The sequence below is a fragment of the Azolla caroliniana genome, unplaced genomic scaffold, assembly GCF_043228905.1.
Source record: "Azolla caroliniana isolate FFs.n. ecotype wild unplaced genomic scaffold, voAzoCaro1.0.p SCAF_21, whole genome shotgun sequence".
NCBI classification, from domain to species: domain Eukaryota; kingdom Viridiplantae; phylum Streptophyta; class Polypodiopsida; order Salviniales; family Salviniaceae; genus Azolla; species Azolla caroliniana.
This window is the reverse complement of record NW_028230456.1, coordinates 1,642,220-1,659,262: the sequence shown is the minus strand read 5'-3', so window position 1 is coordinate 1,659,262 and position 17,043 is coordinate 1,642,220. Positions and strand designations below refer to the sequence as shown.

At 38.3% G+C, this 17,043-nt stretch overlaps 2 protein-coding genes across 3 annotated transcripts; one reads left to right on the top strand and one right to left on the bottom strand.

Moving 5' to 3' along the window:
• Nucleotides 1–258: 258 nt before the first annotated feature.
• LOC147850252 (uncharacterized) lies at nucleotides 259–2,510 on the bottom strand. Its single transcript, XM_087336855.1, has one exon. It carries the CDS (start codon nucleotides 2,339–2,341, stop codon nucleotides 1,496–1,498), a length of 846 nt encoding a protein of 281 aa, XP_087192981.1. The 5' UTR covers nucleotides 2,342–2,510; the 3' UTR covers nucleotides 259–1,495.
• A 2,320-nt stretch (nucleotides 2,511–4,830) lies between these two features.
• Nucleotides 4,831–16,422, top strand: LOC147850251 (uncharacterized). Of its 2 annotated transcripts, XM_087336612.1 has the most exons (7): nucleotides 4,861–5,017; nucleotides 5,152–5,198; nucleotides 5,298–5,370; nucleotides 11,003–11,312; nucleotides 13,652–13,781; nucleotides 15,885–16,046; nucleotides 16,137–16,422. In XM_087336612.1, the coding sequence occupies exons 1-7, from the start codon at nucleotides 4,876–4,878 to the stop codon at nucleotides 16,293–16,295; spliced, it is 1,023 nt and encodes a 340-aa protein (XP_087192738.1). In that variant the 5' UTR covers nucleotides 4,861–4,875; the 3' UTR covers nucleotides 16,296–16,422. The 2 variants fall into 2 exon arrangements, with proteins under 2 accessions (XP_087192739.1, XP_087192738.1); XM_087336613.1 differs by lacking the exons at nucleotides 15,885–16,046; nucleotides 16,137–16,422 and adding an exon at nucleotides 15,231–15,346 and having other exon boundaries at nucleotides 4,831–5,017.
• The last annotated feature ends 621 nt before the right edge of the window (nucleotides 16,423–17,043 follow it).

The following is a 17,043-nucleotide window of genomic DNA, read 5'->3' as shown; positions in this document are numbered from 1 at the left end:
ATTTAATAAATAATGCATGTACATTTTCACATGTAGCTTCTCTAGGGAATATGGAAATAAAGCCCAGACCTTCATTGTAGCAATTTCAAATAATGACTTAATATATCACAAACCAATACAGAACTTACAAGAATGGCAACAGCTATGGCATTTCACACATCAAAGACGGGCAAATGAATCAACAATTGCAATATCCATGGAAGCCTTTCGTGCTGAAATTCATGCCTTCAGCTGCATATTTCATAAAAGATGCATTCATTAAAGAAACTTCTAATTTTTGAGGGAAAAACAATGAGACTACATTTTCCCTATACTTTATAGGATCCATGGGTTTGATCCTATGTACAATCTTGGAATTCCAATGAAGGCATAAATAGCAGGATCTTCATGAATTTAGAATGCTTCGAGAAACCTCAAGAGACATGCTTTGAGGTTTAGAGGTTTCATACAGAGACCATATCAAAATCTTTGTATCGAATTCCAAGTCGAGCAGGTCATTGAGATCAAGGTTTCAAACAGGTCAAATTCAGGTTTCATGCAATATGACGAAACAATGGTGTACCAAAATTGCGAACAAAGGTTCTCAAAGTCATGCATAAGTTGAAAAATAAGGATCCAAACTTGGAAATCACCAATCAGCACATTCCCCTCTATAATCCGACAAGCGATATCAACTCCATCTTTACAGCCAAATTTGCACATATCATACAGCTACCTATGTAAAACTCCTAATTTAATCTGTGTACATTGAATGCACAGGTAAAGAGATGATGACTCCTTGAATGGCTTCCATTACATTACTCAGACATTCAGCTTATGTGATACTTATGTATACTGCAACACTGCCATATCAAAGACAGATTCGCTAACATTTTAAAGCTTTCTGTTGACACCCTCCCAGATTTGTTGTCACATTGGTCTTTCTGTAGTGTAAATTCTCATATCGTCGAATAGCATTAAATTATTGCTGCAATCACATTTGGACATATCTAATTCTCAAAAGGCATAAGTCAATAGAAGCGGAAACTCTAGAGCCTGCCATCATGCATGGAGCTGAAGGATCATTCTCGTCTGTTCCAGCTTGTTAGTCTTGCTTGCACTTACATAGATGATCACTCTCATCATATACACAATTCAAACAAATCTGACACTCTTACGAAGCATGAAATCCAAAGAAACCGACACACAATTATCCAAAACGCAGTACCTAGACCCACAAGCTTTATGTGATGGGTCAGATGTGCTGATCAACGCAGAATTTTCATAGCAGAAATTGAAATTGCAGGTGAAATTTTTTTTAGACATGTAAGTACAAGTTCATTGCAAACACTGATTTTACAGCAGCAGCAGTACTGCTGCATACATTCTAATCCAGAGGAAGAGGCATGTGTTTGATGTGCATGCTCAACTTGGAAGTTTATGTGATACATATAGGGTATACCTGGCCTGCTCCTGAGCCTGTGCCACTGAGCCTGTGAAAGAAAAGGATGCCACTTCATTCAATCTTCTTCTTTTGGATGAGCCCAGCAGCTGTATCCAGCAGATCTGAAGTATAGCTTGGCCCCACATCTGATGAAGAGTTCAGTGTCAAACCCTCACCCATGAACTGATCAAGCATTTCTTCTGATACCAATGCACTGCTGTCTCCCTCCTCCTCCTCCTCCTCCTCCTCCTCCTCCTCTTCCTCTTCTCCCTCCTCCTGGAACTGGGGCCTCACTCGACGCACAGGAACAGAGACGGAGTAGACCGTGCCAAGCTCCGGGTCTGCACACACGTTCAGCCGAACCCTATCTTGCGGCTCAATCTCCACAAAGTCCGCAAGGGCACCGACTATGTTCTTCACGATTTTCCGCTTGGCACTGTCATTCACAGAGCACCGGTCCGAAATGAGGATCATCCTCAGCCTCTGCTTCGCGATTTGAGCAGGGGATGTTTTCATCTTTCTCTTGGGGAACAAGATCGTCCACGCCAGAGCAAGCCTGTCGAATATGTTCATCCCTGCAGTGAGCGACTCGTCACTGTCGTCATCATTTCCTGCAACCATGGACTCGATGATCTTCCTCGGCTCAGAAGCAAAGCTGCTCCTCGCCATTGGATTAATTGGCCTACTAGGCTTGAGATGCTGCTGCTGCTCATCGCCACGTTGATGATGATGGAAGAGGGAGGCTTTGGTTGCGAGAAGATGATGATTGTAGCCTTTCAGAAGATGCATAGGAGAGCAGGAAACCTTGCAGAAGCCCTTTGATGTGAGCAGGAGGTGATGATGCAGAACCTCATCATGGTCACTCGACACGACGCTGAGTATACCACCATAGCTATGGCTCTGCAGAAACGATGACATGAGGGGAAGAGAGAATGCGAATTCGGATCGACAGTGAGCTGCGCGTACTCTGAAGGAGCCTAGGAAACAGAGGAAATCTTCAGCTCTGGCTGTACTGCCATAGCCTAGACACAGAGGAGGTCACAGGCACAGAGAACCGAGAAACCCTAAAAGCCCAAACCCTATACGGAAGAATCAAACGAAACCCTAAAAAACCCAAACCCTATATGGAAGAATCAAATGAAACCCTAAAAACCCAACCCTATCTATCATCATCCGCCTTTGGACATGTTTGTGGAGGGTACTAACTGAACTGCTCTCGGAAATGGCCGGCCGGCCGCCAGGATTCGGTTTAAGAAGCCAATTCGGTTTCGAGTTTTGAATGAAAACTCTCAGACCGGTTTGGTTCGAGTTTGAATGAAAACTAACTCTCAAACCGGTTCGGTTTTGGACAATGCCAAACCACTTAATCCGAAACCGAACCGTTGTTGATTCCTATCGGCAACCTGAATTAGAGTATTGACCGGCCGACTGGAACCAACTTAGGCCGCTCCACCCATCTATGGTGGCCCATGGACAGGACACTAGCATGTGTGTAACACGTATAATGTGTTGACAGGTTCCGTGCTTGGAACCACAACACACCACCTTTGACGGATTGAGGTGAGGACCTTTCTCAATGAGTAGAGAAGGTGCCCATTGTAACACATTTGTTGTGTTGAGGGATTCCGTGATCGAAACCACAACACCCCACCTCGATGGATTGAGATGAATGTGTTATTGACGAGTAGAGAAGGCTCCGTGAGTCGTGGGCTTCTAATAAGTCTTCTCGACGGATGTAGAAGCTACCCATGACTCGCTGAAAAGGGGACAATTGTTTTAAATGAATTGATGGGATCTCTTAAAATTGGATAAAGGGTGGCTGGGCTAGTATGTTTAGTGGATCCAAATACTTCACCTAGTCATCTTCACATAGTTGAGTAGCGTTGGTCACGTGAGTCTGAGTTCGATCGGAGATCCACCCTAATCATAAAAAAAGTGATCGTGTAACAACGTGCTATTCCTCTCTCTCTCTCTCTGCCCAGACATTTCACAACGTCCCTGAACCGACCACTCCTATTGTATCCCACCTAGTTACATGTCTAGAGATTTGGAATCGGGGAAAAAAACTTGAGTCTTTGTGTGTTCTTGTGAGATTCTAAAAGGGGCGATATTGTTGGCTCTTCAAACATGGCTTGTTTCGGTCCATCGTGTCAGATAAAGAGGTAATTGAAACAATAGTAAAAAATATATTTCTACAATAGATGAAACTAAGTAAACAACTCATTCACACAATAGGAGCTTCAAAAGCTTTATACACAACCTCTATATATGGAGAGAAGTGAAAGTTCCTAAAAATAGAGTTTCTAAAAATAGACACTTCCTCTATATATGGAGAGGAGTGAAAGTTCCTAAAAATAGAGTTTCTTAAAATAGGCACTTCCTCTATACCATAGATTTTTGGATGTCTATGCCCTTTTTAATAATTATGAATGCCCTATGTATTATCTAATATTCTATAGTATTGAATTGGACATAGAATATTATAACAAACACACACTCCTCAATGTCATAGATTATGATGAATGACGATGCTTTGGGCTTGTCCTTGCCAACAAATCAAGAGGCATGACGAGTCCGAGAAGTTGTTTTTTTCGTTTTTCTATCCGTTGTATAAAGAAAGATTGAAAAACATTCTAATTCTTTTGTGAATAATCATAGTCGACCACAATGCACCCCAAACCCTCCCTTGGTCTAATTGGAATATACATAAAATGGTTCGGATGGACGGGCACTTCATGAATTTCGGCGGCTTCTAACAATCGGCAATGGTTCGGTTTGAACCGAATCGAACTGTGAAACAACGGCTTAATGGCTTAACGATTTAAACGGTTCGGTTAAATATCGTGGTTTAAATGGTTTATTATTTTTTTTATAAAAAAAAAGAGGATATATTTTTTAAACAACCTTTTCAGTTTCATGCCTTATTCTCACATTTTACGAAAATCTTTAAAATTTTCAAAATTTAAATAGTAAAATATTTTAAAATTTTAAAATTGACCTAAGCTGAAAACCGAAACCGAACTACGAAACCGCGGTTTTACCGGGTTAATAATTTAACCAGTTTGAGATTTTTTTAATGGTTCGGTTTAACGGTTTCGTGGTTCGGGTCAGTTCAGGTTTCTAAAGATTTAAACGATTCGGTTTCAAACAGGTACGGTTTGGACACTCCCGAACCGAACCGAACCGAACCGAACCGTTGCCGATTGTTAGAGCCTGGTTCGAGGGGAAGGAACCGCCCCCCACCCTCCTCCTGCTTTTCATAGCCATAGCTGTTGTTGGTCTACCAGAGAGAAAGTCCATGCATGGACAAGCTGCAGAGATATAGAGATTCGAGGGAGAGAAGTGGAAGTTGTCTCTAAAAACAGAGGAAGACAGAGACAGAGGGAGATAGATATATAGATTTTGATTGTTAGCCCTTGGAGACGAGAGATAGACAGAAGAAGCTGGGAGAGATGATGAGTCGACCAGGAGCATCGCCATGGGAGGAGCAGCATGGCCACGGCCTCCCTCGCTTCAGCTACAAGTCAAGAGGAGACATGGTGGCGCCCTCCAACTCTCGTTCCTTCAAGGGCTTCCTCATCACTTGCCCACTCGGTAAAACCTCCCTCTCTCCACTGGTTTTCCCTTCCCATCCAAATTCATCCCTAGAATACAGCTGATTTTTGATTGTCAGCTCGTATATGTTAATTTTTTCTTGTTTTGTTTTTTCTCTCCTAATTTCATATCAGACCGCGAGAAGAGTGCAACCAAAGAGGCCATGAACTTGCTAATGGGGGTTACCTTCTCACTTTCTTCACTACAAGTATTACGATTGATCATTGAATCCAGCTCGAAATGTATGTTCTAATTCTTGCAATTTTCATGCTTTTATCAGTATCTCAATGTAAATTCGCCCAACAGCTGGCCGGGAACCACATCCGCGAGTGAGCCAGAGCATTCTAGAGACAGTAAATTTCATCATTCCTACCATCCTCTAATTCTTGAACCTCCGTTTCTCATCTGAATTTGGTATATAATCCCAATACATTATAAAGCGACAGCATGAAACACTTGTCACTTGACTTTTGAGTTTTGGTAGGGCCCTGAAAAATCTATTCCGCTATTACACGTAACATCTGTTCATTTTCCACGTTATGCATCTTTGCCGAGAGTATGAATATGGGATTCTTGTTCAACTTTGATAATTCCACTTATGCATTCTCTTTAAATATTTTGAAATTTGTATTCTCTCTCAGATACTTCCATAATTGTGGTATCACTGCATAAGAGGATATCTACATTATATATTGTTCTCTTGACTAGCATAGGATACATAACAATCTTTAAAAGATGTATCCATCTAACCAACATATGAAAAGGCCACGGGAAGTACTTGGACCTTGTGCAAAAAGCTCAATATCTGGATTGCAGTACAAGCAAAGCTTCTATCGTTACTGGGTCCAATGCTATCTCATTTTGAATAACTCCATGCCCTATGGGAAAATCACATTTGTTTTAGTAGGCTCTTCCTTCTAGGAAGCTGATGAAAGGTTTGATAAATATCTCCACTATCTTTTGATGAATAGCTCCCATTGTATATGTTGAAATATTTCATGAAAGCCCCTAGAACCTTAGGTCACGTCTCATGAAATAGTTAAATACGTTGTTCGTAGATTTGACTCAACAAATCTGCGTTCAGCATTCCTTTACTCAACTATCCTGACGGTTACCTTCTTGCTGGTTCATTGTAAGGGTTTTGATAGGTAACTACGAGCCTAGTGTTGGTGAGACAGGTGAAGACAGTTGTCAAATGTCTTCGAGTGCTTCCAACAAAGTGACTAGTTCACTTCAGCGAACTCCCTACTTACCATCCTCTTGAAATCTCTTTCTTAATCATTATAAAGCTAAGGAACTTGCACAAGACTTAACTCAAGCACTTTTTACTTAGTTAATCACTTAACTACAAAAAGAAATGTGAGAAATCAAAGATAATTGACACTGCATATATATTACCAACCAACCACTCTTCATACAAGTTAAGCCTAACTACTTCAGATAGATACTTGAAAGGTAAGCTCTTGGTTAATATGAAGGTTAAGGGTTTGAGATGGAGAAAGAAAGAAAGATATATTAACGTCTTTTAAGAGGCTAAAATGGCCTATAAGACCAAACATGAGATTACATCTTAAGTGTTGTCCCGTCTTGAGATCAAATCAAAATAAAATAAATATTACACAGTAAATATAAAAGTAAATAAGATGAAAAGAAAAGAAACGAGGGAATCTGGTTTTTGGCACATGTGAGATTCTCAAGTTAGATATATTGTAGCTTTTGTCTTTGAACGATCTCTAGCATAGGTCGATCCAGAATGGAAATGTCTCCGAAGCGAGGGAAGCACCTACGATGGCGGGAGATAATGGCTTTTATCTGTCGATGGCAAGGGTGTTTTACGAGGCTGAAAATTGTTACAAGAATGGCATCTTACAATGTTGTCTCTTCTTTAAGAACAACAAATCAAAATAAACATAACTAAATATAGTGTACTAAAAAATCTAGCTAGTCACTTACGATTCTTAGCTTAGGCCGATTAAAACTAATGCCATTGAAATATCTCCAACACGGGCTTCTCCAAGATGGAGAAAATTCTTAATGAGGGAAGCACCTTCAGTGCCGGATGATAATGGTCTTTATTTGTCAAATACAAGGGTAGGGGCCATGGTCTACATGGGCACGACATATGAGGAAGATACTACATTTTCCAATCTATTGTAACCCCTTTTGAGTGTCCTTGTCAAGATCCCACTTGTGTAGCCCTTGATTGACTTGTAGCATTAGAAAGAGTGATTGAGCTAAAGAAAGTTGTGACAGCCTCTGTTGATGAGATGTTGTAGTTGTCTTGTTGTCCTTCAACATCTCTTTATGTATCTTAAGTTCTAGCAAGAAAAATCTCAAGCATTGTTGGTCTATGTATTCTATTACATTGTATAGTGGTGCAAAGCCTTGTTCAAAGAGGCAACAATATCTCCCTCTTATTTCATAAAACAACACAATGGCAGCTACCTATCTCAATTACTAATTGTTGCGAGGAGTTCCTGACCTGCCGTACTGCACTCTAGAGAGCATGAGGTAGATGTGTATAAGAAGTCGTGATAATAAATCCATAATACAATGTGGGTAAAAAGAGTGCCTACAGCTAGGTGTGAATTACTATGAACCAAGAGAAATGATAATTATCTGTAAAAAATGACTTTAAAGCTTCTATACTTTTTTAGTCCGTATGGAGAGGTGAAAATGAACACAATATCATACATATATAGTAATATGTCTATGGTTATCTTCGCCCATATATAATAACCACATATATTGATATGGTTATCTTTGTCCAAATGCTTATAAGGAACCCAATCTCTTGTTCAGTATAGGACATCTTGGCCTCTTAAAAAATGTATATTTCTTCTTTCTACAAAATTAAATACCTAATCTATTATAAAGACATAAGAGAGTGGATGAAAGTGGGTATCAATCATGTTAAACATTATCTTTGATAACCAATTTGGAGCACTCACTTGTTTAGACACTGATTTATGTAGCTCATAGATCCCCCCATTAGATATCTGCCAGGACCCCGAGGGTCTCTAGTAGCTGCAAGAGCACATAGAGCTATGTCAAAGGCCTTCAAGAAATCCACAAAATACCAATAGATTCTCCTATTAGTAGCTCTTCCTTCTTCAACAAGGATTTAAATATTAGTATGCAATCAAGTGGGTGAACTCCTTTTGGTAATCCGCGGCCATTTTAAGTTGCTGAAAGATTTTTTAAACATCCATAAGAGACTGAAATATGACCTATGAGATGGGGCTGACTCCATGGCAAGGATTGACTTTGGGTTATCTCATTTATGACAGTGGATGCTATTGTGTAACTGACCAAGACAATTGGTCTGAGAGAGAGATAGAGATATAGAGAAACAAAGTAAAAAATCAAAAAAGAAACATTAACGTCTTTTAAGAGGCCAAAATGGCCTATAAGACCAAACAAGAGATTATGTCTTAAGTGTTGTGTTGTCTTTGAGAACAACAAATCAAAATAGAATAAGTACTACTTAGTAAATATAAAAGTAAATAAGATAAAAACAGACGAGGGAATCTAGTTTTTGGAACATGTGAGATTCTCAAGTTAGATATATTGTAACTTTTGTCTTCGAAAGATCTCTAGCATAGGTCGATCCAGAATGGAGAGGTCTCCAAAGCAAGGGAAGCACCTGCGATGGCGGGAGATAATGACCTTTATTTGTCGATGACAAGGGTGTTGTGGACGTGATCCATGGGGTCGGGGCCTACGTGCACTACAAATTGCTATTGCCCAATCTATTGTAACCCCTTTGTTATGTCCTGGTCGGGAGCCCATTTGTGTATCCCATGATTGACTTGTAGCATTAGTAGATGGGGCTAAAGAAAGTTGTGATTGTCCTTTGTGGATGAGCTTGTGTGGCTATAATATTGTCCTTCAACAACTTTTCCCTATCTCTCTTGAGTTCTAGCAAGAAAAGTCCTAGGCACCGTTTACCAAAGAAGAAGATTAGGTAATGTGTCTTACAGTGGGCCATCTTCCTACCAAGAGATGTTGTGGGGCTGATCCATGTTATTTTGTTTTCCATGTCGATAATATCAGTTCAGATCACTTTGTTCTTTTCCAATTTAGTAATGTTTAGATAGGGACAATCCAAGCTATATTGGAACGGGGGATAGTGCATATGTATATGCTTATGCCATGTGACTCAAACCTTTGTTGCATTTCAGCATACCAATGATGAATATTTCTATGTTCAGCCAATCTCGAATACCTTCATTTAGGTAGCTCTCAAAGCCATTGGATACTCATCACTGATTGGAATAATGCATTGATGATTATTGGGGCTGCTCCCTCCGTTGCCTCGTTGAAAGCTGGGGTAGCATACTTCTTTTCAATGTGGTTGAAAGCTGGGCACCTACAAATGTAAAGTACTTGTGCTTCCTCAATCCCATGCTTTGATTCTAGGCTTCAAGCTGGCTGGAAATCGTATTACCTTTTGGAGAACCAATGTAACCAAAGTGATACTTGTGGATGGGAAGTAAAACTAATGTTGTTCAATGCCATGGTAATTCAAGTATTGCTTTATGGAGTAGAAATATGGGGTGGCACCATATCTCTTAATGCATGGAATGAGATTGAGAAAATTCAAAAGATGTTTTTAAGGAGACAATTAGGAGTTAAATGCACTACCTCTTACTAGGTTATGCTCTTGGAAACAGGTGCTCGACCCATAGAAATATTGGCACTCCAAAGAGTATATAGATACATTACAAAAGTCAAGAATATGCCGAATCATCGATTACCACAACTTGCTTGGAATGTTGGATGTAAACTACAAAAGAATCATAAGAGTAAAATTCTCTCATTCGGTTGGGTTGTTGACATAAGGAAATGGTTTAGAAGATGGGGTGTGGATGATCTTTTAGAGATTTCAGGCAATGCTATGCATTATGTAATGATCGAGGAAAGGTTGGTGGAATCATTAAGGATGAAGTGGGAAGATGCTATGAGGACAAAGCTAGAATACTACATTGCAAATGTCAACCTTGAATGTTGGTCTCAGTATAAAGCAAGAATGCCAATTGATCGATCCAACCTTATCTCATTACCAATATGAGTAGTAATGCTCTTAGAGCCATTACACTACTTCGCACTTGATCTCACAAGTTAGATATTGAAGTTGCATCATTGTATCAAAATGTAACGAATTTGAAGGCATATAAAGTATGCAATGAAGGCATGGTAGAGGATGAATGTCACTTGCTCTTCACATGCTCGACATATAGTGCAATTTGTTCAAGATATGTTGACATACTAAGAGGGAGTGATAACTTAAGTGCCATACTTGAGACCACCTAGAAGGTTGAGCTCATATGTGTATGCTTTATTCACGCATAGAGATTTTTTGCTTCAAAGTATGAATACCCCTTCTTAGGAAGGAGACACAAATATCAAGAACACATGTATACTTTGGTCCCATAGGTCAAAACTGGGCTCTTTATGGACGATAAAAATTCTAATTCTAATTCTAATCCTAGTTGGTGGGAGGAAACTTTGAGTTGGCTTATTTCTTTGTGAGCACTTTGGGGCATGTTAATGCCTATGAACCTCTGTCTCTGTATGAATCGATCCTTTGAAAAGTTCATGAAATGATCTCTGTAGTAGGCTATCTTTGGGGAAAGTGGCTCCCTCGGTATAAGCCAAGTCTTTTGGATATATAACTGCCTTGTTGTCATACCTTGTTATTTCATCATTTGGAAGAGGTGTACAAAATCAGAAAGAATGGCAAGCTCTTGATTTGAGGCCATTGTTGAACCACTTCATCACCTGTGAGTGCCATGATCCTTCTGTGTGTTCTGTTGCTGCCATTTGCTTCAATGTTTCAAATGCCCTATGTATAACTCTTCAAGGTGGCATGGTTCGAATCTGGTTTATGAGAGGGAGGGAGGGGAGAGATTTGATGCGTGTTTTTCCGAGTTTTGTTTGACATAAGTTTCAATTCTTTTTATTTTATTTTTGCCATTTTAGAGACGTATGACACTATGGAGGCTTCACTAAAAGGATCTGCAGATGATGAAGTAAGATGTTCACCTTCAAGCAATGCAATTCAGGGATTACATGAAATAGATGGGAAGGAAAGCATTACAGTCAATTTAAAGCGGAGTGATGCTGAACGTGAAAAATCTAACTTGGATAATGGATGTGCTGTGTTTTTTCTGAAAATGGCTCAAAAAGGCATCGTTTCAATATTTTTGGAGAACACCAATGTAGATGATCCTGTAGATATATTATCTAAAGTTCTCGAAGATATTCTAACCGGTGCAAAGTGTCCTTTAAGGTCGTTTCTGTTCTTTTGTTTATATTTTATTATCTGTTGTCATGTGGAAAAAGGTTAACTGAGAAATCCATTCGGATGTAATCAACTGAGGATAATTTAATTTAAAACAAAGCAACCCTATTCTTTTTTGATTCTATAGGGAAGAACTCGGAAATATTCCTGATTTTTTCTTTAATTTGCAGAAAGTGCCTGTGTTTTCTGTTATTTTCTGAAATACCCTTGGGCAACCCTTGGAAAAGAGAAGAAAGGGATCAATGAACCATGAGATTGGTCAAATAGGTCATACTTAGGTGCATTCGGTGGAATAATAAATGCTTAGGGGCATTTGGGGAAATACGGAAAATGAGGAGGTATTTCAGAGATTATTTCTTATTAGATATGTGATTTTATTCACTTTATTGATTTTATCTTTATGCCAAAAGTATCTATTTGTAATAGGACAATGACCAGGGTGTGTATTTCTGATGCCAATTTGGCCTTACAGATATTATTGTGTCTTCGTTGATTTTATGATAGAATATGATGGTGATGGCCTATGACCCTTCAGGATACTTTTCATAGTTCCCCATTGTTTTGGAGATGTGGAATGAAAACTGCGGATAAATGAGCCGTTTCATTTCTTAAGAAAAGGCCATTGGTGTTGAACCACTTCATAATCTATGAATAGCACGACTCTTCTCCATTGTTCCGTTTTGTCATTTCCTTTGATGCTTTAGACACCTTACGTGTAATTAAATTGTGCCTAGAAATGTTACTACTAAATACGCATAGAATCCAATACTTCAACTTGGCCTCCTGCTAGGGTGCAGTCAGCTTGTCGGAAAGTTGGCATGAGCGTGTGGAAGATTATGGTCTTCTCTTTCCCAATTTTCTTGTCAATTTTTGTTGACTGTAAAAACCAGAGAGAGAAAGAAAGATATTAACACCTTTTAAGAGGCCAAAATGCCGATAAGTGTGGAAGATTATGGTCTTCTCTTTCCCAATTTTCTTTTCAATTTTTGTTGTCTGTAAAAACCAGAGAGAGAGAGAAAGAAAGATATTAACGTCTTTTAAGAGGCCAAAATGGTGGATAAGACCAAACAAGAAATTACATCTTAAGTGTTGTGTTGTCTTTGAGAACAACAAATCAAAATAAAATAAGTATTTCTAAGTAAATATAAAAGTAAATAAGATAAAAAAAGATTAAAGAATCTGGTTTTTGGCACATGTAAGATTCTCAAGTTAGATATATTATAACTTTTGTCTTCGAGAGAGAGTGAGAGAGAAAGATTGGAGTTACAGAGCCATTATTCCTTTCGAGATTTGTCAGACAGGGGCTTCCTCCAGTTCTTTGAGTTTTCCACGTGCAACTCACCCAATTTTGACAATGTTATCCCATTTGCATACAAATGGAGGTGTGATACGTTTGCCTGTCCCCTGTCAGCAACAACTAGTTGGGTAAGCCTAAGCAGATTATGTATTTATGTTTTTGAAGGCAATCTTTGTAGGGTCATGGACATCTGGAACCTGTTTGCTTTGACTTCCCACATATTAATACTGCCAAATCAGCACTCATCCATTGCACAGAATGTGATTAATTGGCTTTGGGATCGCGAAGGCAGGTCCTAACTCATAGGAATATTGCAAGACACCTTGTGTGTCTCTAGGTAATGCAAATGTTGACTAACCAGTTGCCTGATTGGATCTCAACACACAGAGCAAACGAATTTGTCCATTGGAAGTCACAGGCATGACCTTTCTGTGTGCATTTAAAGGTTGCCCAGACGAAATTTTCTACCCATCTTTTCAACACCAGTTTCTGGGATATTACACAATTGGGTGTTTCAATGTTTTGGAAAACAAACTCAACACGTTTGGGAATTATGTGGATTTTATCAGATGATATAATGTGGCACTCAAGTATTTGGATCCTTTGGAGAACCGAAGATCCTCATCACTCACAAGCATGTATGGTACTCAAGGAATGGGGTTCATTGCTTATTGCTTGACTTAGGTTCTCTCAGTCACAGTTCTGTCATGGTGATATTAACTACTCAAATAATCACCCTTAATCCCTACATGGCCTATGCAATCTGTCATAAGTTTTCATGATTATTGTAGTCATTAGGTGGAAAGGATTCATCAAATTGACACACGTAGGTAAAGCATGGCAATCGTGATTGACATCAACTATTACATGTACCATGCCGTACATTGAACTACAGTGGTCAGACTAGCTCTATTTAATGTTAATTTGCCGTTGTCATGTATTACATTTGAAATGTTTCTAGGGATCAGAACTTTATGGAAACTAGATTTCAATTTCTGAAATGGCTCAAGAATTTTCATTTACTATGCAGGTGGTGTCAACGTATGATACCGATTCAAGCCACTTGTTTGTTATCAAAAGAAAGTTTAGCTCCATTAGTGTTTGGTCTTGTAAAGCAGCACCTGAAGGGATTCCTTCCAACAGAAGATCAGCCACTTAAGGTAGTTGTTATATAATCCATTTACTGATGTAGATGTGCTAATCAACATTTCATGTGTTGTACTACTGTATTATTCATCCCCCACTCACTCGAACAATGCATATGGATGAATGTGAACGGATAACACATAGTAGAAAGTATCATCAATTTTTCTTTAAAAAAGGTGATCTAGATGCTTCTAACAATTTTTTTGACTTTCAAGTTTGGAGTGGACATGGATGACAGGAGCTTTGTAAATGGGATTGTGATTCTCTCTTCCCAATCATAGCATACCTAGTATCATGCTAAGGAACTTCATATCCACACCTTCACATATTCTTATGGAAGGGGCAACATGTGCTTCTGCAGACAGTGCACTAAAAATGTTTAGACTAATCAATATGTGCTCTATGTCTGGGGTTTTCAGATGTCACTGCAAAAGTTATTCAAACTAGAATTTACTTGGTATTAACATAGTGATGTAAGGAAACTGTAGCCTTCCCGAAACCACCTCCTATGAACACTTGCTTCTTTCCATCTTGGATTTTTGTTGTGTATCATACCAGTCATGAATTCTAGTACGTCATTGTATATCATTTCCCGGTATATTATGAAATCAGAGAAAGATATTGTTATGTATATCATTTCCCAGTCTATTTTGATGGTGGTCTCTAGCAATGGGCACAGTTCGGCTCAGTTTCAAGGCAAAGAAACTGAACTGAGCCGAAACTAAACCGTTTATATAAAACAAAAACCAAACCAAACTGTTTAGGGAAAAGTTGAAACCAAACCGAACCATTTAATAAAAAAGTTAAACCTAACCATTTAAATCAAACTAATTAAACATCTAAATAAACAAAAATACATTAAATTAAATAAGCATTTAGTTAAATTTATTAAATCAATAAAAGAAACTTTAATTGAACCATTAAATTAAATAAACATTTAAGATAAATTAATTAAATCAATAAAAACCATTAAATTAATAAACTTATAAACCTTTAAACCAAACCTATAAACCTATAAACCTGTGTTTTAGAATTGAACCTAACTGAAACCGAACCGTTTATCGAAAATCCAAACCAAACCAAACCAAACCAAACCATTAATTCTTTTTGGAACCAATAAACCAATTTTTTGAGATCAAATATCCTTATCTGACATTGATATTTATCAGGTAGAAAAACTACTGTACTCCTTGAATTTGCTACTCAAAGATAGCCATTGACAGAAATGCTTGCAATAGAGTGCAATATTTCAGGACTCTTAAGCCAAATTATAAAAAAACCCAAAAACATATTTCCTGTCGCAAAAAGGAATATATACAATACAATATGTGATTGAAATTTATGTAAGCATCTGGAGATTCCAACTGTCCTGTACGGCTAAGCCATCCAAAATTTTCTTCTTTATTTGAAGAGCCTCACCTTTAGGATTGGCATGTGCTCTCTTATGTTTCACTGGTTTGCAGATCTTTGCAGTCATGCAACTGGGAATGGAGTTTGAAAAATGCAAAAATGCATTGATCTGGTGGAAAGAAAGGTTAACAGTATGAGAGATTTCATTTTCCTATCCTTTGAAGGTACTTGGATATTCAGGTAAGGAGAATTCTGATAGTCTGGCCACACTTGTAAGTTGTAACATTATTCTTCCCACTTTATAGGAGATGTGGACATGGTCTTGAGACAACTTCATCCCGTTTCCAGACAAGCAGTGTTTATGTTTTCTGTATGGAGAGTTTATATATTCATCTCTAAGGAGAATTTATATGTTCTTTTTATTCACTGTTCCTAATCTTAAGACAACCTGGCCGCAAACATTAATTTGTAGGTTTTCATCTGACGAGGATTCTCATCAGTTTTATAATGTATTACTAAAAACATCTGAGCCTGAATTTGCATCTGAAAACTGCAAAGAATAATGTGATTTTGGATTTGGTTAGTCACCCTTATAGTGTGCCATTGATGCAGTGGACTTATTGTTACACAAATACAACATCATTTCGTGAATTGTAGTGAGAAAACTTTTGTTAAAAACATTAACTATCTTGTGGCACATAGAAAGTTTGGCAAAGTACTGCATTTGGTACATGGAGATTATTAATGTACACACACTGCTGGTGCAGTTTGCAATTCGCTACAATCGACGTGGTATAGCAAGTCGAGAAGAGAATGGATGTAAGCCGCCTGAACTTGTACTTGGACGAATGGATTGTATACATGTTGTAACAGATGCAGTTGCTAAGGCAGTCTCAAATTTAATTGTAGTAGATCTCCAAACACCTCAGGTTGGTTGAACTTTTTGTAACTTCGATGCTTCATCACCTGCTCTGATCTCCTGGATTATAGGTTAATATTATGGGTCCTGCTCTGTGCAGATGGTCGTGATTGTTGAAGTTCTTCCTGTTGTGGGAACTCAGAAATTTCCGATTTGTGGAGTTGCAGTCGTTTCTGGAAGTCTAATGAATACTAAACCGAAATTGTGTGTCAAACCACTTTTATCAGTCACTCATCCATTGCAAAGATCTGATAGCTGATGTGATTTTTATTATAGAACCATTTACATCAATATGAAAATATTTTGCATCTCTTCATGTCCTATGATATAAGAAGATGATGATGTCTTTATTGTGGTAGCCCGAGAACTAACTGGTTTTAAGTTGAGATCACATGTCCTGTGTGTGGTAGTGTTTGCCGTGGTTGTGTAGATTTGTGAATGGTGGAAGGTATAGACTTAATATATTAGTGTGATTAAGGCAGAATGTAATATCAAACATATTGTGTACAGTGGAGCCTGGAAATGGGAATGCTATGTCAAAGAAAGAGATGCTGCTATGCATTTAGGCATTTGATAGATGTTGAAACATATGATACTGAGATCTACAGAAGGGAGATTTACTGGTTCAATCTACAGAAGGAAGATCATACCCCTGCATTTTCGTATGTGCTCGAGTTTGAAAGGTTATATTCACAGGATAGAATGTACTTTTTCGTGACCTTGTTATTTTGATGCACCATTGAATATTTAATATTAGATTGCCTCTAGAGATTGTAGTTTTGCATCAATTACAAAGAATCATAACATCTGGAAAAATTTCAGCCTGAAAAATGCTTGAAATTATGCTACACTTGAAAATGTGAAACTTGCACAGTTGCCAATGAGGCTACATGAGAGGGATTCAGTATCTAGCTACCTACTAAGTAGGTGAGTAAAGATACATATCATTATGGGATAGGATCTGATGACTGCTTGATGCCTGCTAGTAGTGATATGTTTGATGCAGC

Coding starts and splice junctions, on each gene's coding strand:
- LOC147850252 (XM_087336855.1), bottom strand. CDS start 2,341: ATGTCATCGTTTCTGCAGAGCCATAGCTATGGTGGTATACTCAGCGTC.
- LOC147850251 (XM_087336612.1), top strand. CDS start 4,876: ATGATGAGTCGACCAGGAGCATCGCCATGGGAGGAGCAGCATGGCCAC. Junction 5,371..11,002: donor GCCAGAGCATTCTAGAGACA/GTAAATTTCATC, acceptor TTGCCATTTTAG/AGACGTATGACACTATGGAG. Junction 16,047..16,136: donor TAGATCTCCAAACACCTCAG/GTTGGTTGAACT, acceptor TGCTCTGTGCAG/ATGGTCGTGATTGTTGAAGT.